Source organism: Lepidochelys olivacea (genome assembly GCF_965140295.1).
Source record: "Lepidochelys olivacea isolate rLepOli2 genome assembly, chromosome: 8".
In the NCBI taxonomy this organism is placed as follows: domain Eukaryota; kingdom Metazoa; phylum Chordata; order Testudines; family Cheloniidae; genus Lepidochelys; species Lepidochelys olivacea.
Genome location: NC_140418.1, coordinates 72,168,216 through 72,192,962, shown reverse-complemented (window position 1 = coordinate 72,192,962; position 24,747 = coordinate 72,168,216). Strand labels below are relative to the sequence as shown.

At 39.5% G+C, this 24,747-nt stretch overlaps 1 protein-coding gene across 1 annotated transcript in view; it reads right to left on the bottom strand.

Annotated features, from left to right (window-relative positions):
• The window catches only part of DPYD (dihydropyrimidine dehydrogenase), a 537,067-nt gene that overhangs the window by 264,895 nt on the left and 247,425 nt on the right, over nucleotides 1-24,747 (bottom strand). Inside the window, exon 9 of the mRNA XM_084637885.1 lies at nucleotides 832-939. Coding sequence (XP_084494011.1) covers nucleotides 832-939 — 108 coding nt within the window. The remainder of the gene's footprint in view (nucleotides 1-831; nucleotides 940-24,747) is intronic.

Below are 24,747 nucleotides of genomic sequence, written 5' to 3'. Positions count from 1 at the left end.
TAAAAAGGGTTAACATAAAATTTCACTTTTATAAGCAGAAAATAAAGTCCCTGCAACAGATGATTTGTGCAAGATGTTGTTTGTGGGGAACTGTGTTAAGTAAGCAGGCAACCACATTCAAGACCATGAACGGTCTTCAGGTGCAGTTCAATGTAGAGCACATTGAACTGATCCATTCTGTAGGTGATAATGGCGTAACTATTGTATACAGATTGTACTGTATATAAGAATATAGAAATAATCATTTGACTAACACACGGTCATATACTGACACACCCAGTCAAGCAGTGTGTGATTTTATTTTTAAAGAGGACAATTCCTAACGTTTAAAAAGGCATAACACAACCCATAATCTATATAGACTAATGTTTCTCAAGTTTTCAAGCTGGCAACCCCTTATTTAACCTCAAAAGTTTTCATGACCACCTTACATTTACTAGAAAAGTGCATAAAATGTATCAGTGATCATCATGATAAGCCTATGTCATTATCCAAATATAATTTGGTGTTAATATTTATACTTTAGTATATAATTATTTATAGTAATTTATATCTCTCTTATTCATGCTCTAACTTTATTTCATTTTCTTTGTTGCAGAATTGAATATCAAATGTTCAATGACTTGCAGCCTCCCTGATTGTCTTTTATCATCCCTAAGAGGGTTGCGACACAACAATCTAGACCATACATCCTTCTGCATTTACACATGCCCCTTTATTGGATTTACCACTGTACAAGTGTCTGTGTACTGTGGAACTCCACTAACTACTAACGTAATTGCTAACAATCTATTGAACCTGTTTAAAATGATATATTATATATACACACACCTGGTTTACTTGCCATTGCTACCAGTGGTAGAAAGTCTTTAGATGTGTAGAAACCTTGGTCCATTCTCAGTCCTTGGAATATACCATCTTTGTTTGGCTCTGGTAAACCTAATACAATTTTAAGCAGATCATTTAGAAAACTTCAAAGATTAAAAAACAAGAGTTAAGCAGGACAAACAGTCTTAAAAACCTCCCAAATACCAACAGTTTTACCAAACTAGGGGCCTTACCAAACCACCTTACATCTGAAAATAACACCACAATGCTAACCAGTCAGTTTAATCAATTAGGAACGGGTATAAGTACCAAAATTGAATATCTGCCCTGAACACATTTGTACATCATCATCAATGGCTGTTCTTGACTTATTTTCTGGAACCCGCAAGTACTTATTGGTCTTTATTTATTTATTTATGTCATTAATAACATATAGTTGTAGAACATCAGCATGCGATAAGGTAGAGAGACTTCACAATTAAACCAAAAGATTGCAAAAGATGTCTTTCTATTTCTGTGCAGCTGGGTAGCAGAGAAAATGGATTAGATGGCATGGGAGTTAGGAAGTTATTTTTCATCCAAATTGAATGAAATAACACGACATTTTCAACAAAAGTCTTGACTTTTATATCTAAAGAGGAAACACTTAGATTAACAAAAATGTGCATCATGTACTCTCCAATAGCCTCCTTGATCATACAAGCTCATAGAAAGTCCATTGTTTCATTAATAGAAAATGATATGCACAGACCTTGTTATTTCAAATGAAATTTCCCAAACACTTCAATCCAAGCACACACTGGTTTAGATAAAACAAAAGTTTATTAGCTACAGAAAGATAGCTTTTAAGTGATTACAATTAATGAGGCACAAAAGTCAGAATTGGTTACAAAGAAATAAAAGGTAAAATGCAAACTAATGCTAAGTGAGCTTAAAGCAAAAAGTTTCTCTCACCATATGCTTACAGCAGTCTGACTGGATTACTTCAGCCAAGAACCACTCCCCCAGTTCAATTATGCTTCCTTTGTCTTTCAAATATTGATGCCATGAGTAGAGATGAGCGGGGAGAGGTAATTTGGAGCCTCTGTTCCTCATTTTTTATTACTTTTCCTCCTCTTTGAGGATCCTCTCCACCTGGGGTTCAGGTGACAACCAGTCTGTTCCTTTGCCAAGATGTAAATTACTCACTCACACCCTTTTTTCTGCCAAAGAATGGCCAATTAAACAAGTGATTGTCCACTTGATTTTGTTGACACTTGGCTGAGGCATCAGTTTGCCTTTCATCTCTGAGGAACTGATTTGTGCTGCTTCCCCAGATTTGGAATATGCCTTAATAATATCATACAATAGAATCTTATAACTTTATAAACAAGGTGGCCACACATATTTTACCAGGACAATAATGATCAGCAAACTATGAATTTTCAAACAATACCTCACAAGGCATACTTTGTACATAATTTATCATAGTCTTGTAAAAGTGGTAAACATTAGGGGTACAATCTGTCACACAAGTATATTATATCCACTAGATCACCCTTGTCCACATGTTTCTTGACACCCTCAGAGAACTCTAACAGATTGGTGAGGCATGATTTTCCTTTACAAAAGCAGTGTTGAATCTTCCTAAAGATATTGCGATCATTTGTGTTTATATTCATTCTATTATTTACTATAGTTTCAACCAATTTGCCTGGTACTAGAGTTAGAGCTTAATGGACCTCTGGATCCTTTTTTAAAAATCGGCGTGAAAATACCTATCTTCAGTCATCTGGTACAGAGGATGATTTCAGTGATAGGTAACATACCATAGTTGGTAGTTCTGCAATTTCGTATCTGTTCCTTCAGAACTCTGAGATTAATACGATTTGGTCCTAGTGACTTATTACTGTTTAATCTATCAATTTGTTCCAAAACCTACTTTACTCACACCTCAATCTCGGACAGTTCATCAGATGTTACCTAAAAAGAATGGCTGAAGTGTGGAAACCTCCCTCATATCCTCTGCAGTGAAGACCAATGCAAAGAATTCATTTAGTTTCTCTGCAACAGCCTTATCTTCCTATAGTACTCCTTTAGTACCTCAGTCATCCAGTAGGCCTCACTGATTGTTTGGCAGGCTTCTTGCTTCCAATGTACTTACAAAAACTTTTGCTGTTAGTTTGTGTCTCTTTTGCTAGTTGGCCTTCAAACTATTTTTTTGGCATGATTCATGATTTTTGAACACATGTGGCTCGAAATACCACGTCTATAGCTAGATGTTGAGAAAAATCAGGTAAGGAAATACTTGTGCAAATTCAGTGTATAACAGATTAGAACCCCTGAATATCATACTTCCTCTGGAAGTAAGAACATTTGCTAATGAACAATGAATAAGGGATAGGCTCAGGTGCTGCCAGTTAATTGGTGTGTATTTATTAAGAGTATGTAAAATATGTATATGAAATGGTCCAAAAATTATACAGATTGTGATTGCTCTTTCTCCCCTGCTACTCATATGTTGTTTTATCATTCTAAAATGGGTACCACAATAAGCAGCCCTACAGCACTGCGCTTTCCTTTCTCTAACTCTCAGTGCTTAAGCCTCTTCCCAAAAGGCTGAGGAGAGAGTTGAGAGAGAGATCTGAGCAACTGCTACTACTGGGTTTTACACTACCAGAGGTGACATTCCATCCTCGATCCGTGTGCAAAACTCATTGACATTAACATGTGTTCCAGTGTGAATTAAAGGTAATATGTGGCCCTAATCTCTCCCCCACAACTTTCAAAAATGAAAACAATACTCCCCCAAACCAAAAGAACTCTCATCCCTTTTTACCAGTGCAGTCTCGCTTTCTAACTGAGCTTGATTCTACTCCTATTAAAGTCAGTGACATAACTCCCACTAATCTTAAGAGAATCAGAATCAGGCCAAGAGTCTAATGCTAATGGGCCAGATTCATTGCTGGTCCAATACCACTGAAACCAATGGAACTGGATCCAGGATGAATTTGGTCCAAGAGCTTTTATCCTGACTACTGTGATAACAAAATAGAATACTAGGGATCTACTGCTTAGCATCCATTTTATTGTTATTTGCATGAGACACATTTTCTTTTCACAGACACATCTAAGAAAACCACATTTATAATATTTACATTTGAAGGAAATGCTTAGGGATTTCCCCTCACATGCTCATATATGCCTGGCACAGTTACAATGCTTTCCTATGCTTTCACACTGGCTGTACTGGATTCTAATATATAATCTTTCTCACTGGTGTTTGCCATGGTAAAGATTGCAGATACAGTACTTCAATTAAACAAGGAGGAGACCAAGTACTTCACACAGCCAGTAGCCACCCATGAGAGAGACATAATATGGAGAGAGAGAGAGAGAGAGAGAGAAATACAAGAACTAATACCCATCCTGCAGAGATACCCTTCCGTAATAAACTGTCACCTAACAGAAATACACTTTAGAGAGAGATCAAATATTGATAAATAGCCAGTAGCCACTCAGGAGAGACAATCTGGAGAAACACAGTTACATGGAAGAAATATAGTTTAGAGCAAAAGAGTCACATAGGAAAGTCAATTTGGAAAAAAAAACCAGTCACCAATGATAGATACAATTCAGGGTAAAGTAACTATCCAGGAAAGAGAGGATTTGGAGACACTATCCACCCAGGAGAAATACCCTTTGAAGATGCATTAAAAAGATCCTTTAGAGCAGTGATACTCAGACCTCCGTGGTTCAGGAGCCAAATTAGCGATTAACATTACCCAAAAGAGCCACAGAAGTGTGACTTCATTGACTATATATTATTCACACAGAAAATGACTTGTGAAGTATTATTTTATCAACTACAATTGGTTAATAACATAATAAAAGCATCCTGATTGGTTAATAACTTAGACTAATACTTAAATCACAGTGTTTTAATATCATTTTCTGCAGGAGACACATTACAGAGACACTTGTGCTTCACAAGCCTCAGTCTGACTATCACTGCTTTAGAGAGAGACTGTGTTCCCATACTGATGCACAATAGCCAGTAGCCACCCAAGAAATAGATACTTTAGAACTACATAAACGACAGAGGCTCTAGTAAGTATATTCTCACCTCTCAAAATCCACCGAGTAAGCCATTAAAGAGACTCTTTTGTTCAGTATTCAGTATTCCCTGATCAGAAACAATCATTCATCTCCAAATCTCCTGCCTGTAACACATACCAAAGCCTAACAATAACTTAGCCATTTCCCATCGCTGCACTGAGGAACACTCCTTCTCAGGGAGTTTCTGGAAGGAACTGCTGTGTACTCTCAGGGTTGCCAGTCGTAAAATTGGGTGGAGATGGGAGATTAGGGGGAATAAAAGCACTGTTCAGTGTCAGATATCCTGAATATTATTTTACTTTCATTTCCTTTGTATTGTCACGTAAATTGTTAACAAAGACATTTCAGTTAAATTCTCTTCTGTTTTTCATTGTGGAGCTTTAGACAGTAACAGTTTACTTAATTGTCAAGTACCCTTTTTGAATGAAAAATTAGCAAATTCATGGGGGCGGGAGGCTTGTGGGAGGAATGAAGTGGTTTGCATTTCCATGGCACCAGATTTTTAATAAATCACAATCATGTGTTGTGAATTCTGCTACCAAATCCCATACCCTTGGAAAATATCACTGTTCACTTATGTGTGCATCTTGTTTTCTAAGTATGATCAACACAACTTTTATTTACATACAGTGGAACTTCAGAGTTACAAACACCAGAGTTACAAACTGAGTGTCAACCACACCTCATTTAGAACCGGAAGTATACAATCAGACAGCAGCAGAAACAAAACAAAACAAAAAACAAAAGCAGCAAATATATTAGGAAACTGTGTTAAATGTACACTACTGAAAAAAACAGAGGGAAAGTTTAAAAATAGATTTGACAAGGTACGGAAACTGTTTCTGTGCTTGTTTCATGTAAATTAAGATAGGTAAAAGAAGCACTTTCTTCTGCATAGTAAAGTTTCAAAGCTGTATTAAGTAAATGTTCAGTTGTAAACATTTTGAAAGAATAACCACAATGTTGTGTTCAGAGTTATGAACAACTTCCATTCCCAAGGTGTTCACAACGCTGAGGTTCTCCTGTACATATACTGAATTATGGATTTTACAACTTGAAAAAAAACCAGGAACAAATGAACCAAAAAACCCACAAACTAACCACCAGTGAGTGAAAAGAAATTCCCAGAGAAGTGGACAATGTCTGTGGAAATGTCTCCTCATTCTTGCTTGACCAGGGGGAACGACTGTGGAGCATTGTGCGGGGGAGAAATGGGGATGTCTTCTTTGTGAGGTTGTGGAGCTGAGCACAGTCTGGGCTAGAGGGACAGGGTGGAGCTCATTGGACTCAGCTATGGACCAGCACCGCCATAATTATAGACAGGGTTGATAATACTGCTATTAGTGGGGTTTCTCTATACCTGCCATTATAAATCCATTTTCAGTTGCTTATAACTCTGCCAAACATTGTCCATTTGGGCTGAAATTTTCCATGGCGGGTGTTTGCCTCAGAATGAATTACTTTTGGAAAATGTCAGTCAAAATGTAGCCATTTCTGAGACTGAGGCTAGGAAAAAACACATTGTTTTGCCCATGTTAAAAAATTCTGACCACCTTTTCACTGAAATGTGTTAGCATCCCATTTTCTGGAGCAGGGCTTCAAATCTAACAGGGTGCGGCCTTTGTGTCAGGAAAATCAACCCAGATTTGGCCACATTATAAACCTCTGGAAAATGGCAGCTTGTATATAATCAGTAGAGACATTTTGATTTTAGCAGTTAAATATCTCCAAAGATTCCATCCTCACTGTCACTGTTCTTCCCTTCTTAAAATGATTTATTAGGCTAGATGAATAAATGACATACTTGGCCTCCCACAGGGAGCATCCATATACCTATTTTTTTCTGCTGAAAAGAGCCTTTTTGAATTAACCAAAGACACTGTGTCCCTAACCTAACTGTGTCCCTAGTTTCCACTGTGTCCCTAACTTTTTATGCACTCAGCTCTCTCATTGGCCTCTCATACTTCCATAGCAAATATTTCAGATATGCACCTCTGCTTGATAAAGTTCTCAGTTTGCCAGGAAATTAACAGACACTGGTACCGTATGATCACCAAACAGCACAGGTGCATGACAGAGAAGAATATATATATTTAAAATTCTGTTCCTGTAAGAATCCTTTATTATTCTTGAATGCTAGTCCTCTTCAACATGTCTGGGTTGTGATCGTGGGAAAGGAGATCAAAAATCTACGCACAAAAATCTGCTTTATTCTATGTCACTGTGCAAACTGTATTACACATTTGAAGTACATTAAAGTACTTCTGGAAAAGATAATATTAATACAGTAGCTTTTCATAAATGTCAAAAACTTAGTTTTCCCTAGACATAAGATCCATATGTGTATTCAGTTTTACATGCTCCACTTATTTGTTTACATCCGTTTATGATGAACAGGATTAAGTACTGACAATTTTGCTGTCAATCCATCAATGTTAAACAATGATTTAGGTGTACTAAAATGCAACATTATGCTTCTGCTTATTCCAGCTGTAGAACACTTCTGATTATACTAATGCTGTATTAAAATTCATTCTAACACAACTACTGGAATAATATTAAACAGAAAGTTGTTGGTATCTAAAGACAGGTTTCAGAGTAGCAGCCGTGTTAGTCTGTATTCGCAAAAAGGAGTACTTGTGGCACCTTAGAGACTAACCAATTTATTTGAGCATAAGCTTTCGTGAGCTACAGCTCACTTCATCGGATGCATTGAGCTGTAGCTCACGAAAGCTCATGCTCAAATAAATTGGTTAGTCTCTAAGGTGCCACAAGTACTCCTTTTCTTTTTGGTATCTAAAGAGTTACTCACTGTATATTTTTAAAGGCTTAATCCTGAGAGATGCAATTCCCAATAAAGTTGTGGGTGCTCTGCAGGTGCTCCACATCTCTCAAGGTCAGGCAATTAGTGATTAGCGCATTAGTAAATACTTTTGAGGCTTATATTTTTAAAGGATCTTTCTCTTTTCTCCTGGAGAAGCCTTTGTTATGGTGGCAGCTTTGTTACTTCCTGTTGTGCAGTTCAATAGAGTATGTTTTTAGGTGGCTGATTTTTTTTTGTTTGTTATGTATGTTGATGGAGATAAGTGTTTTAATTACTTTTTTAATGTCTATGCTTTTGTATTTTTCTCCTCTCCCCCTTTTATTTCCTGCTGTTGAGATTACTGCCTCATCTCCACAGCAGGTGGCTCTTTCAAATTTGTTTTCTTTGTAAGCCTGGTAGATTTATTTTGTAATATAACTGCTTCTTTTTACTGTTTTTTATTAATGATTTCTTTACCCTGGGATAGGGTATACTTGCACAGTTCTAAAGAGTAATTCCCTAATCATAGCTGAGGGCTTTGTTAATAAAAAAAAGTAGAAAGGGGGGGGAGATGGGGAGGAAAATCACTACAAGGCACCTGGGTTACAAAGGAACGACTTAGATAGGGTTGTGGTAGTGAGTTTTATCCCCCCCTTCCCTCCCTTGCTTCATTCCAGGGGGGAAAGCAGTGCATGAGGAGCCTGAGAAAAGTCCCTCATGCTAGGTAGAGCTGAGCACCTCAGTGTGTAGGGGGATTGGGACCCTACCTCATAACCTGCCTCTCTGGCTCTCCACATTGATGCACAAGCACTGAATGGTAGCACGTGTGCATTGGCCGCACTGAAGCCTGTGGTGTGGCTGCTGCTGATGCCTGAGCTCAGCAAACCCAGGGGAGATGTGCAGATGGATGGAGGCCCGGGGGAGGAGGTGGATGCATATTTGGAAAGCAATGGGGCCTCTGAGGAGTGTGTACATGGGCAGAGGAAGGTGCCCTGGGATGGGAGTCTGCACCCCCATGTGTGTACAGATGTGTGTACAGAAGAATGGTGCTGTGGGTGCACAGGGACAGTGCCCCCAGGCTGTGGGGTATATAGAGAGAATTTGTTTTTTTGATTCCTAATTAGTTTTGCCCATCACACTGCTATCATCAACCATGGACATCACTTCCAAACAGACGATGATGCACTCTGTCAACTTATTGTTCTCCCTTTACCTGCCTGTCTTGACATCTCCTCATCAACTACTGGGAGTGGACCACATCCGCCCTGATTGAATTGGCCCTGTCAACACCAGTTCTCGGGTAACTTCCTTCTCTTCACGTGTCAGTATATTTATGCCTGTATCTGTAATTTTCACTCCATGCATCTGAAGAAGTGGGTTTTTTACCCACAAAAGCTTATGCCCAAATAAATCTGTTAGTCTTTAAGGTGCCACTGGACTCCTTGTTGCTTTTGTGGATACAGACTAACAAGGTTACCTCTTTGATACTTAAACCCATATGAATTGTTATTATACCATAGGAAATAATCACAACAAATGCTCCTGAAATAGACTAATTTTTACACTTTATCCTTCAAAAATTGAAGAGCATCCGGGGTCTAAAATGGCTCCTTCTGAAAGTTGCTCCCAACTCCCAACCCCCCATTGAAATCTGAAACAGCACCACTGTTGGGTTAGCATTTTCTTACGCTCAAGTCAGAATGTATGTGAAGTAGAGTATGTGAAGGAAGATGTCATATGTTTATTAATGAGAATTAGTGTAGACTTAGTGTCAAAGCAAACCCTAAGTAGTAAGTTGAACAGTATATGGGTTGAGGGCTCTCTCATTCAAAGTCTGCATAAGTACTGTAATCTAATTTTTAAATTGTGCAATTCATAGGCCTCCTGCAGAAACTATTATTCACCTTGAACCAGAAACTTGCATCTTGACTCCTTTGAATTTCACACCAAGAGCAGGACAGAAGTGGCAACAGATCTGAATCCCCAAACCATGGACTGGATCAAAATCCCAAAGGAGCTTCTTGTTCATTTTCAGTTCAGATGTGGTCAAAAGTTCACAGGAGCAGATTCATTAGAAACTAGAGGTGGGTGGAGCAGGCAACGTTTAGATGTAAACTATGTTTATGTTACAGTTTGGAGTTAAAGCAAATCAGGGCACAAGTTTAGGTTTGGATTAAACAACACTGAATTCTCATGAGCTATCATGGAAATGTGGCACACAATGTTGGAAATCTTCTAAGAAAACCTTGCTCTCACAAGACTTCCTCAGTTGTGGGCTGAAATGTCAAACATAACATTTCAGCATCATGAAATCTAAAACTCCCTCCCTCCCCCCCAGTCCTAATTTGGCTTCAAATATATCCTTACATAAATCTAACATCTCTAGTTTTGGAATATCCTTTTTTTTTTTTTGGCGGCAGGGTGTGTGTGTGTGTATGTGTTAATTACACTGCTGTCAACATATTGGACTTAGTCCTGCAGCCTGACTAACAACAGTGTGTGAATTAAGGAAACTTTACGGAACCTTTAAAAATAACATTGGAGGGCAACAGGATCCGCCAAGATTTTCAAAAGTGACTAGGTGATTTTGAATACTTTTATTTTTGGGTGCTGGCACTTTAAAAAAAGGCCCTGATTTTCAGGAAGTACTGAGCAGATGCCCTCTAAAAATCGGGTTCTTTTAAAGATGTCTTAAACTTGACCTTCCAAAAAACTGAAGCACTCAACCACTGGACATTTTGAAAATATTGTTCTTCAATCTTTAAAAGGACCATCTGAAGAAAGGATATCGAGCCTGAGATAGTCACAGACACAGTCTCCCTAAAATAAGTGCTTCTTCTTAAGTGAAATGCTGATGTTTAATATTGCATGTGTCACAGGGTTCACTCACTGCAAGCAGTGCCTCCTGCTGGCTGTCCTGAGGATTAGGTGTGCCAGCTTGCACTCTCCCTCTGGTATGTCTTTTCTCGCTCTGCTGCCCCACTCATTCCTGAGTCTGCAGCTTCCTCTCTGTGGCTTGACCTTCTGGCCAGGTCACTAAAGTCCTCCCCTTCTGGTGAATTCAGTCTTTCCAGACCTACTGTTTGGCTAGTGCCTCCAACCCTCTTGCCACTTCCCCAGTTGTGAGTAGGGGAAGCGAGGCCCACCCTCTACTCTGGATTCCAGTCCAGTCCAGTCCTCCCTCAGCTCAGCAATTCTGAGTTTTCCTCTCTTAGCCTTCACTGTGCCTTTCCTGGACTGGTTTCCTACCACACCTGGTTCCCCCTCTCCCTCTGGATATATCAGCTCCAATCCCTCCCCGCAGCAAGTGACTGCTACCTGCTTTCCTGCAGCCTTCCCCAGCAGCCCCCAAAGACTCCTCCCTCTTCTTAGAGATCCTTTCTCAGCAGCAGACAGCTACCTGGCTTTATATAGTCCCTGCCTGTTCCTGCACAGGTGAGCCTGTCCATAAGTAGCTGATTCCAGCCTATATCTCCCCTTCTTGCAGCCTAATTAGCTGATTGGGCCCACCTGACCTAATTCAGCTCTTGCAGGGCTAGTGTGGGGAATATACCCCATCACACATGTATTTGAAGTAAGGATCAAGTCAAGGATGCTAGTAAATTAAACAGTAGCCTCTGAAAAAGGGCTTTCTGGAACAGAAAGGCTTCTATGAAGTAAGCCTTATTCACACTGAATGATGAATGCGGGAATCTGCCTACCTTCCCTCTGGGTTCTGTGCTGCCTAGTATTGCTTATGGCAGGACTAAAAGAGCTGAAACAATTTGCTATGTTTCTTGATTTGCTGAATCTGAGACTTCTACAAGTCGTAATACAGAGTAACTGACGAAACATCTGCTCTAAAAAATAATGCGGAAGATTGTTGCAAAACTTTCTTATGTCATCTTAGCAAAGTTTGTTATACTGGCTACAAATCTGTAAAGGTCACAAGGGAAAATGAATTTAGTGATCTCAGCTTGGTCAGCCCTAGTGTAAGCATGTGCATCTCCACTGAAGAAAACAGCGCTAGCTTCACACTGATTATTCTAGGGTTGAATTTGACTTTTAGTCCCTATTGGATAGTTGGTCACTTCACACAAGCTGTCACCACTGATGAGCATGTTGGTGTAGCATGTGTGCTCCAGTTAAAGATCTGAGACACCAAAGCTGTCAGGTTCTTTTCTCTCTCCCCACTAAGTACACCAAAAGAAAGACATTGGCGGGAGACTGGGGGGCTGTATTTCTTAGAGACACCTGCCAGATGTTATTTATCTTTGGGATGTGCTACACCACACTGGAAGAGCCTCTACTGGCCACAGTTCCTCCTATTATTCAGTAAATAGTACGTAGGTGAAGTAGGCACAAAGGCAGTAAAATCAGTCCCCTGGGGACTGTCTTTCAGCAGTCTAGAGAGATACCCCAAGACCATTCACCAAATGCTCTGGAGGGAACCACATCCAGGTCTCTTTGGCAGGAAGGACATTTGATGTGATATGGCAAGTCTGAACATGTGTGGGTGAAATTAAAGTATATAAAATGAGGGTGTGTATGGGGATTCAGGAGTAGCATTCCGTCCAAAAGCAGTGGGGTGGAAATCAGGAACGGGAAATACTGGAGAAAATCCAACTTCTTTTTATTGCTGGCTCATCTACTTAAAAAACTGCATACCAATGCACCTTTCCCAATTTATAGGGATCCATACTGGCACATGAAAGTGATCTAAGTGAACGGGAACCTGCATCGGGAACAATCAAATGTGGGCATAGAAATATACCCTTCACATGAAGTATTGATATGGCGACATTTGAACAAAATCTTTTAAAGCTGGATCAATATAATTCACATACAGTAAATGTACTGGGAGGTGAGTAAAATCAGTGCAAGCCTCTGGAAAACACATTCACATGGAAAGAAGTTTAAGACAAAAAGTCACATGTATTCAGTTGGCATCAGAAAGAAAAGCTATTAACATCAATGTTCTTCACTGTGCTGAGAAGCAAAGGTTGAAAGCCAATAGTGGCAACTCTGTATTAGTGACATTTATTATTAATGGTAGTATTTTGGAATCATATTATGGGTCAGGTCCTCAGCAGGTGTAAATTGACAAAGCTCCCCTGAAGTAAATGGAACGACACCAATTTATACCAGCTGAAGGTCTGACCCTGTATGTAATACAGTATAGATATACCACCCGATTAATATTTAAAGTATACCAAGTGTAAAATGTATTGATATTTATAATGTTCTTTAATTCTGTATTTCTTTTCTTAAAGTCACTGAGTAACTGAGAATTGCAAAAAAATCTAAATTTTTTAATATTCAGTTTAGCTCCACTTGGATTATGATTAATTATTCAGTATAATTTATTTAGTGTCCTTAAAACTGTATACATAGGAAGACCATATAAGCAGTGGACCAGGTTATCTATGGCTTTGCACCTAGTGTGGTCAATTACATTTGTGTAAAATATTTGTAAAATGCTAACAACCTGATAAGAGAATTAGGCCCTCTAAATATTAATTGTAGATAGTATGGCCCCTGGCCTCACACCCAGCTAATTCCTATTTTTACAGGTTTGAAGAGGCATTGATCACACTGAAATATGGGGCATGTTCTGGACCTAATTTCTCAAATGGGACAGCAATATCCAAATGTATGTTGACCTTGAGCTATAAAAGGGCAATTTTTTTAAGTGCTACCACATAGCACTAGAATCTTATATCTGAAATTTAAATACAGGAAGCAAATAGTCCCCCCGCCAGTTCTTTGGAAACTTAGTAAAACATACAATACTGCTGTTTAACTTAAATTTTGAGAATATTAATATAACCGTTTTGTCCACATGAAAGAACAAAAAGCATACTCTAAAGACTGGTAGGTAATTATTCACATATCATTCCACCTATGCTGTATTTTCAAGTTTAGGTAAACCATCTCTACATATACTAAAAATGATGCCTTGTAAAAAGATTTCTAAGCACTATTAATTTGTCTACAGCTCAGATCTAGGACTGAAAACCTATCATCAGTGCATTCTGATGAAAGGATAATAATTAAAGTCTTCCCCCTGCCCCTCTACAGCACAAGATTTGACCTATGATAAAACAACCTATCAAATTTCAATTCATTATTTATACCTGAAGGGCTTTGCCAACTCACACAAAAATATATCTCCTTTTGTCAGTTTAAACTATACCTGTCCCAACTGCTATGAGGGCTCATAGCTCTCATCCCTCAAAGATTGCCAAATAGCATCAAGCAACATAACCTCTCCAGCCTCCAATGACCTCTGCAATCAATAATATTTGTAACCTGTAAGAGCAGTTAAGTAGAACAGAAGCTATGCACTATGCTCGTTAACCACATTGAGCTGTGATACTACAGCCTGCTCCCTTGTGTCTTTTGTGATCAATTTTAATCTTTGGACCAAGAATAAAAGACTGCAGACCCCTGTTTCTAAATTCATCTCAAAAAGATGTTATAGATTGTATGTCTGCAGAGAGAACAAAAGATTTAATTCAACCAGCAGTTCAAGGAAATATTATATCTAAACTATCATTCCTTCTCATTACCCTTAGTGCTGTTTGGGTCTTCAGTTGACAATACTAAACACAGAAAAATACACATGCAATGGGTTAAAAAAAAGCTCTCTGTTAAAATACTACTGACCTCACACTTGGAAAGGCAACCCCCATCTTTTCATGTATTTATACCTGCTCTTATATTTTCCACTTCATGCATCTGATGAAGAGGGTTTAGCCCACGAAAGCTTATGCCCAGATAAATTTGTTAGTCTCTATGGTGCCACAAGGACAACTCGTTTTTGCTGATACAACTAACACGGCTACCACTCTCAAACCTACCAGGTAACAGTTATTCATGAGAGTGGTATCCATCGATGCCACTATAGGTAGGTTTGTGTCAGTATTTCTATTATAGTCGCTTTGTTTACAGGTTTATAAATTGACTGCTAGCATTCATTCCGTGTGGAAAATTGGAATATACTGTAAATAAACAAACCAACCCCACAAATTATAAAAGTTAATCTGTCATTTTTAAATTAAACAATTATTGTGAAAAAATCTGGTTTCAGATGTTGTTGGCACTCATAACCCAAAATTGGTTTTGTTTAAAAGAAAATAAATTTGTCTGCCAATTAGTCCAAAACATTTCCAACTGTGTCTGAATGCAGGACATCAGACAAGTGACTTTGGAAAATTACTATTACACTGAAGGCACAGTCTGGATTGGTCAAGGAAATACTTTACACATTACCAGCGTTATAACTATATATTTACAGTAGGTGCTCCAATGGCTCCTTCACAGTTGCAAACCCTTGCACCTATCAAAACTATGCACGTGAATTTACTTTGTTGTTCACCTTTTTAAAGTACCATTACGGGACACTTTCATCATGTTTAGTCCCTAACATCTTCTATCAATTTAGAGAAATTGTATACAGAATCTATATATATGGCTGTGGAGTAATAAGCCTGCATTAGCATAGGCTTTATTTTCCCACATGCCATGTATCAGTATGGGTAACACTATCACAAATATGAAATTCTTGTAACAATCTGGAGGGGGAGGTCAGTGAGGACCCAGTTCAAGAAAGTATCCTTACTCAGAAAACCATCCTTAGAACATGTTTACATGCTTTTTTTGAATTCAGGCCTGAGGTAAGAGTATTATGTAAGTACTCTCTCTACACAACATACTACACAGCGTGAGAAGTTGTCAAACACCAAAACAGATATCTAATAGAAGTAGCACATGTATCTATGTACTTTCATATATATGACATGAGAGTGCATCATCATACCTTGTAGATAATCCTCTTCTGACTGAAGTCAATCACAACAACCCCAGTTATGGCGTTTTTTTTAAGTTTTTCCTTTTTCCATTGTTTGAAGGTGAACACTAGGTCCTTATTCCCTATCTCAACTAGGGTTGTCAACTTTCTAACTGCACAAAACCGAACACCCTAGCCCTGCTCCTTCCTCGAGGTCCCGTCTCCTGCCCCAAGGCCCTGTCCCCCGCTCAATACATTCCCCCTCCCTCAGTGGCTCGTTCTCCCCTACCCTCACTCACTTTCATTGGGCTGGGGCAGGGGGTTAGGGTGCGGGAGGGGGTGCAGGCTCCAGGGTGGGGCCAGAAATAAGGGGGGTGGGAGGGGGCTCCAGGCTGAGGCAGGGAATTGGGGTTCAGGAGGGGGTGAGGGCTCTGGGGTGCGGCTGGGGATGAGGGGTTTGGGGTGCAGGAGGGGGCTCCAGGATGAGGGGTAGGGCCAAGGGATATGGAACATGGCAGGGGGCTGCGGATTGAGGCGGGGGTTGGGGTGCAGGATGGGGTACGGGCTCTGAGCTGGGGATGAGAGGTTCAGGGTGTGGGAAGGGGCTCTGGGCTAGGGCAGTGGGGTGGGGTGCAGGAGGGTGAGGGTTCTGGCTGGGGGTGCAAGCTCTGGGGTGGGGCCAGGGATGTGGGGTTTGGGGGGGGCTCAGGGCTGGGGCAGGGGGTTGGGGTGCAGGCTTACCTCGGGCGGATCCCAGTTGGCGGTGCTTTGGGTCTAAGGCAGACTCCCTGCCTGTCCTGGCTCCCTGCTGCACCTCAGAAGCGGCCGGCAGCAGATCCAGCTCCTAGGCAGGGGGGCCAGGAGGCTCCGCACACTGCTCTTGCTTGCAGGCACCGCCCCCCCAGCTCCCATTGGCCACAGTTCCCGGACACCAGCAACCCTAGTCTCAACAGTAGTATGCCTTCTGTTCATTGCCACGAGTTGTGCATAGTGAAGAAAATGTTATTTTCTCTTAAAGAATAAATGTTCTAGAGTTGTTTGTTGATTACAATATTTTTGTATGGCATCTGTCTTCTGTATTATTCCCTGGTGCTTCATACATTGTTGTCCTCAGACAGGGTTCTATAACATGGCACTCCAAACCAAATTAATCTCCAACATGGGGATAACTACTGGTTGAACACTAACCAGGTGTAAAGAGGGTGCAGAACTTCCAAATTCTCCCTCAGCCAAATATTCAGCACTCATAATTTCAGGGAATATTGAACATTTAAAACTGGCACTTGCAGGTATGTAGAAATCTGCTGGAAGATCCACAGACATATCTCCTTAAGAGTCCATTCTTTTTGTTGGCTAAGTCAAATATCAGAGTATTTATTCTTCCCTTGATGCACATGTGTAACCCACATTAATGTTAATGGAAGTTACATGCAACCATCCAGGGGAGAATAGACCCCTTGATGTTATCTTAATGCATATTTTTGTATTCAGTATTGTACAGCAATAAGATTCACATAACAAAAACAAGAAGCATCTAATCAATAAATAGAAAATCAAGTTACAAGGTCCCAATAGGTCCCTCTAACAAGGATTTCTCTCTGAAATGTTCACGCTTGTCTAATGCTAATGCTTTTAATCCTTTCACACCAGTGGGTCTAACATTCTTGCCATTAGCACTAATGTAGAACAAATGAACATTTTACACCAGGATATCCACTCCCTCCAAAGTAAGCTTTAGGAATATAAATTTATTTTCCCCAGGTGGCTGAAAAACTACACAAGTTATTCATTTAAAAATTATTAGCATATAAAATCATTATTATCGCTGCAGTTAATGCACAGTTCTCTGACAACCTTTTGGACCATAACAATTAAGAAAGACAGCATCCTTAATGAAGTTACAAAACAGATTGTTTATTAAATAGCAAATTATATCTTTAATTAACTTTAAATGTTATATCCAATGAAAAAATTCATAAATCTCAGGACAAATATGTCAGATATAGAGTATACATTTTGCTCCTCTATGGATCCTAAACAGCACTTTAATTTGCTTACAGGTTTCTATTGTATGTAAATGTGCTCCTCAAATTACTTTCTAGTATCCAAGTTGAAAGCCTTTAGAATAAATTTAAAAAGCAGCTTCTCGTCTTTTCTTTTCTTTTTTAAACAAATTTAGCTTTTATGAAATGCAGGTGATTGGTAGTTCTAGCAAATGCAACCTTTTTATTAATCCACAAGGGGTAAGAATTCAGTTTTCCATTGGTGTCTAAAAATCAGTTTTATTAGAATGAAGAAGAGATTTTGGGTTAACCGTAATCTTTTATATCCTTGTCTTCTTTTCAGCTCAGGGATAAAATTGCACAGAATTATCAAGGGCTTTTATGATATAGTTTCATGTCTATAAAAATGTATTGAGCTAAACCTAAACATTCTGTGGTAGATAAACAAAGTAGACCAAAACCAAAAATCTCTGTGTACCGTTAATATACCTTGTGATAATCCAAATTGCTCAACATTGAGGCTCAAACCATGGAGGTGCTGAAAGAGTTTAATGCAGAGTGAACTTAGTGCAGTGGTAAACTTGCTCAGCAATTCACAGGATCAGGTCCTCCATGAAAGAATGTATATTTAGGGTCAAATCCAGGTGCTACTGAAGTCAATGGTAAAACTCCCATTGACTTCAGCAAGACAAGAATTTAGTCATAAGGATTTTATTTATATATTAATTATTATTATTAATAATAATTTTTTGCATTACCACAGTACCTAGGAGCCCTAGTCATGGACCAAGACTGCCCCCCTTGTGGTAGGCATTAAACAAACACTAATGCAGTCAAATTTGCTAATGCCAACATCAATTGGCCACTGCATATTTTTGACATTATCTGCAATCTTCAATTAGCTCTCAGACCCTCATGCTAACCAAAAACTTAGTAAAGCAGAGGAATTATTTCCGATTCATTTTAGCTTTGTTAAAGTCTATCAGTACTCTTGTTTAACATAACTATCATCCATACAAGCCATAAAAGAGGCCGAGCAGAGACAACTCTTCAGTGTAGATATTGTAACTGAAAAAGTAAAAAATTGCTTGCGCCACTTGGGCAGTGTTCAATAATTGATAAAATGGTGTTTATAGCAGGAAATCATTTCATGTCGATAGAGCTTACACAGCCACTGTTATACTGAATTTGTACAAAATGTTTTTATGCATTGAAAAATCTTTCCATGGAGAGCCATATTCTACTCCCTCATCTCCCTTCATTGGGACTACTTGTGCATAAATCAAATAGAACTTGGCTCTAACTGAGATGGTTTCATTAGGGAAGTTGATACATCTAGTGGGGATCAGGTATATCTGAAAAAGCAATCCAAAACCAACCAAACAAAAAAGCTTTCTTGTAGAAATCAAGAGTAGGGGTAAAATTTTCAAAACGAAGTGAATTAGAAGACTAAGTCCCATTTTAAAGGGCTGAAATGACTTCCTGAGTTTAAGTTCCATTGACTTTCAAGTGTCTAAGTGCTATGCCATGTTTGAAAAGGGGACTTAGGCTCCTAATTCACTTAGATACTTTTTATAAAAAGATTTCCCTAGGGCTTGAAAAATCACTGACCCACTTACCAGTAGTAAATGGAAAGGTTTCCTTTAATCTCTCATTTTTAAAAAAATCTAGCCCTTACAAACAGCTTATAGCCTACAAGAAAGATCAGCAAACGCACATCCCCTCACAAACACAAACACACTTGCAATTCCAACACAGTCCTCAATACACCACACATAGCAGCCAGAAGGTTTTTAACCTAATTAAGACTTCCCTACATAGCAGCCAGAAGGCTATATTCGGGGAGAAGAGAGAGCCAGAAGATGGTAAAAATACAAATGCATCAGACACCTATTGATCAGAAGTTCATATAAAAGTCTCCAGTCAGAATCTAGAGGCAGCAACCTAGCAGAAACCAAATCATCAGCCCTCTTCCCAGCAGCTAGAGGTATAAGGGAGTTCAGATTTTCTCTCACCAGGGCACTGCACCTGGTCCTCACACATGAAGCCTTCAACTATAGTCTTTCATTAACACGTCTGCCTGATAGGTTTTCCAGCTAATGGGTATTTGGTATTTTTTTTTTTAACTCTCATAAACACAATGTTCCTGGGAAGTCCTGGAAGTCAGGCTTAACTTTAAACCAAACAACAGTTCCTCGTGTGTATTATCCTGCAACATGCTGAATGCGCTTAAGTCCCAGTGACACTAAGCAAGTATTCTATGCCTCCGATTAACAATACCCACATTCACTTGCCACCTCACTGCCCCTTTGTATATGAGCCGCTGAGTTCTATTTGCCTTATTCATTCACTTAACTCTTGCAGAGTTACCAGCCACGTAAGGAGACAGAATTGAGCTAAAGACTTTGAAGATGCAAAATGAAACCTTCATACATTTGTCTTTCCTTCTCAGATGATTTAAACTATTAGACAATATTTCAAAAGTGTCTTTCCTAAATATTATCATTTATAGTCATGGGTGTTGTAATATAATTACCATTGCTATGAAAAAATTACTTTTGATCAGCATATTCAGTACCATTCCTTGTATCTGATTGTGGATAGTTCTCCCCTATTTTTCTACTATGAAACTCTGACATGCTTTATGCCTATGTTCTATGCAAATATCCCATGATGCAGATGGGAAAGCACACTTTGCACACCCACTGCCACATTTATAAAACTGTCCTTCAGCAATTTAGCATCACTGAACAACTGATAGTGACCCCTCCGCAACAGTAATTCTAAGCAGGAAAACGCAAACTGGTTTGACTTTCATGTGAAGTTCCAGACTGTGCCCACTTTGAATGTCTGCTTTGCAGGGAAAAGAGGCATCAACCGCCAAAAAATGGACACAAGAGGCCTTTAGTTAATAGTCATCAGTAGTACAAGAATGACTAGATTGGGATAAAGTGGTTCTCCTGTTCTGTACTTAGAAAACCTATTCCTGCCTAGTGCATTCTGGAAACTGTTTCTTTATTAGTGATTATAGTACATATATACATAGAGTTGCGTTATTCATTTATATATTCAAATGCAAAAATCACATCAGGCCCAAACATTGATAGTATGTGTGTGACAAGTATAATACAAATAAATACACCGACCATATAGTACCATATAGAAAATGAATGTCAAGAGCCATATGCCCACAAACAGTAGCTCCCTTTAAATATAATGATGTCCAAGATACCTCTGTTTTCCCCTCATATTTATTTTATGGGAAAAACATGCAGCACACTCACAAATCTGTAGGCAAATGGTGGAATTAGTAATGACCTGTATAATGTGCAAATTAAATATCAAGTATTGACTTGTGTTATAATGGTAACCAATGTGATAAATTCAAAATAAAGTCATTTGCAGATGTTGACAGCTGAGGAGCAATGTAATGAAACAAGTCAAATTATTTCCAAGTATATTGGAATGTATAACTGTTTGTCAAGGTTCCTCCCCCACTCCGAACTCTAGGGTACAGATGTGGGGACCTGCATGAAAAACCTCCTAAGCTTATCTTTACCAGCTTAGGTCAAAACTTCCCCAAGGTACAAAATATTACACCCGTTATCCTTGGACTGGCCGCTACCACCACCAAACTAATACTGGTTACTGGGGAAGAGCTGTTTGGACGCGTCCTTCCCCCCAAAATACTTCCCAAAACCTTGCACCCCACTTCCTGGACAAGGTTTGGTAAAAAGCCTCACCAATTTGCCTAGGTGACTACAGACCCAGACCCTTGGATCTTAAGAACAATGAACAATCCTCCCAACACTTGCACGCCCCCTTTCCTGGGAAATGTTGGATAAAAAGCCTCACCAATTTGCATAGGTGACCACAGACCCAAACCCTTGGATCTGAGAACAATGAAAAAGCATTCAGTGTTTTGCAAGAAGACTTTTAATAAAAAATAGAAGTAAATAGAAATAAAGAAATCCCCCCTGTAAAATCAGGATGGTAGATATCTTACAGGGTAATTAGATTCAAAAACATAGAGAACCCCTCTAGGCAAAACCTTAAGTTACAAAAAAGATACACAGACAGAAATAGTTATTCTATTCAGCACAATTCTTTTCTCAGCCATTTAAAGAAATCATAATCTAACACATACCTAGCTAGATTACTTACTAAAAGTTCTAAGGCTCCATTCCTGATCTATCCCTGGCAGAAACCAGCATACAGACAGACACAGACCCTTTGTTTCTCTCCCTCCTCCCAGCTTTTGAAAGTATCTTGTCTCCTCATTGGTCATTTTGGTCAGGTGCCAGCGAGGTTACCTTTAGCTTCTTAACCCTTTACAGGTGAGAGGAGCTTTCCCCTGGCCAGGAGGGATTTCAAAGGGGTTTACCTTCCCTTTATATTTATGACACTGTTCAAAGGCATGAAATGAATGAATGTGTTTCTAAATGCAAATCCTTCCAAGATAAAACAAGATTAGTATTGAACCACATAGGGATAGTTTGGGACCCTGGATATTTATTATTTATTCATTCAATCATTTACACAAACAGCTGAAATTATTGTCCTGAAACCCAGATTCCCCAGTATGCAGATGTTTACAAAACTGAGAGGCATATTAACTAATAATGAAACATGCAATCATACATCAAACTCAGATTACCTAATACCTGGATTAACAGATCATGGAGGCAGATAAATAGAGAATGAGGTCTGCAGCAAACGAGGGCATTGTGACAGGGTAATCTGCCTGCTTAAGGGAAGCAGTCAGCCCATCATGTGGCATAGCCCTTTCAGATTTTGAAAAGATCCTACGTATATATACACACAAGGACTTGAAGACACTGAGAGAGAGGAAGTGACCATGGAAATAAGTGGCCCTTGGTAGGCTATCCTGTCACTGTGTCTTTAAAGGCCTGGGGTGTGAGAGACTTGCACAGAGAGCAGGGCGAAGCTCCCTGCTCACCCAACCAATTGGGAATGAGCTGCGGGAAGGGAACCAGCATAAAGGCTGCCTCCTCCCTCAGGACAGAAACAGCTGGAGGAGGCTGGCCTGCTGAGTGCTCCGGACCTGAGGATTAATTGGAGTAAAGGCTTCAATGAGAGAGACACTGGCTACAGCCCTACATCTGGACAATTTATAGCCCAGCTCCAGGAGTTGAGGACACCTGTGGAAGGAGAGGGAGAGGGACTGGTTAAAATACAGACCAGCTCCATGGAGGAAAGCTGGGGACTCTGCTTTTCAGAGAGCAGACCAAGACTCTTATTTTGACCTAGAGTGGGGTGATCTGGGGCAACTAACCAAAGTGAGCTACACTTGGCAGACCCCATAAAGGGACACATAGAATATTAGGACTGGAAGGGAACTCGAGAGGTCATCTAATCCAGTCCCCTGCACTCATGGCAGGACTAAGTATTATCTAAACATTCCTGACCGGTATTTGTCTAACCTGCTCTTAAAAAATCTACAATGATGGAGATTCCACAACTTCCCAAGGTAATTTATTCCAGTGCTTAACCACCCTGACAGTTAGGAAGTTTTTTTCTAATGCCCAATCTAAACCTCCCTTGCTGCAATTTAAGCCCATTGCTTCTTGTCCTATCCTCAGATGTTAAAAAGAACAATTCTTCTCCCTCTTCCTTGTAACAATCTTTTATGTACTTGAAAACTGTTAACATGTCCCCTCTGAGTCTTCTCTTTTCCCAAACAAACCCAATTTTTTTTTTCAATCTTCCTCATAGGCCATGTTTTCTAGACCTTTAATCATTTTTGTTGCTCTTCTCTGGACTTTCTCCAATTTGTCCACATCTTTCCTGAAATGTGGTGCCCAGAACTGGACACAATACTCCAGTTGAGGCCTAATCAGCACAGAGTACAGCAGAAGAATTACTCCTCCTGTCTTGCTTACAACACTCCTGCTAATACATCCCAGAATGATGTTTGCTTTTTTTGCAACAGTGTTACACTGTTGACTCATATTTAGCTTGTGGTACACTATGACCCCCAGATTCCCTTCCACAGTACTCCTTCCTAGACAGTCATTTCCCTTTTTGTATGTGTGCAACTGATTGTTCCTTCCTAAATGGAGTACTTTGCATTTGTCCTTATTGACTTTCATCCTATTTACTTCAGACCATTTCTCCAGTTTGTCCAGATCATTTTGAATTTTAATCCTATCCTCCAAAGCACTTGTAACCTCTCCCAGCTTGGTATCTTCCGCAAACTTTGTAAGTGTACTCTCTGGCCATTATCTAAATCATTGATGAAGATATTGAACAGAACCGGACACAGAATTGATCCCTGTGGGACCCCACTCATTATGTCCTTCCAGCTTGACTGTGAACCATTGATAACGACTCTCTGGGAATGGTTTTCCAACCAGTTTTGCACCCACCTTACAGTAGCTCAATCCAGGTTGCACTTCCCTAGTTTGTTTATGAGACAGTCATGTGAGACAGGATCAAAAGCTTTACTAAAGTCAAGATATACCACATCTACTGCTTCCCCCCATCCACAAGGCTTGTTATCCTGTCAAAGAAAACTATTAGTCTGGTTTGATATGATTTATTCTTGACAAGTTCATGCTGACTGTTACTTATCACCTTATCTTCTAGATGTTTGTAAATTGCTTAATTATTTGCTCCATTATCTTTCTAGGCACAGAAGTTAAGCTCACTGGTGTGTAATTCCCCAGGTTGTCCTTATTTCCCTTTTTATAGACTGGCACTATATTTTCCCTTTGCCAGTCTTCTGGAATCTTTCCGGTCTTCCATGACTTTTCAAAGATAATCGCTAATGGCTCAGATATCTCCTCAGTCAGCTCCTTGAGTATTCCAGGATGCATTTCATCAGGCCCTGGTGACTTGAAGACATTAATTTGGCTAAGTAATTTTTAACTTATTCTTTTCCTATTTTAACCTCTGAACCTACCTCATTTTCACTGGCATTCACTATGTTAGGCATCCAATCCCCACCAACCTTCTTGGTGAAAACCAAAATAAAGAAGTCAGTAAGCACCTCTGCCATTTCCACATTTTCTGCTATTGTTTCCCCCCGCCCCTCATTGAGTAACAGGCCTACCCTGTCCTTGGTCTTCCTATTGCTTCTAATGTATTTGTAGAATGTTTTCTTGTTATACTTTATGACTCTAGCTAGTTTGATATCCTTTTGTGCCTTGGCCTTTCTAATTTTGTCCCTACATACTTGTGTTATTTGTTTATATTAATCCTTTGTAATTTGACCTAGTTGT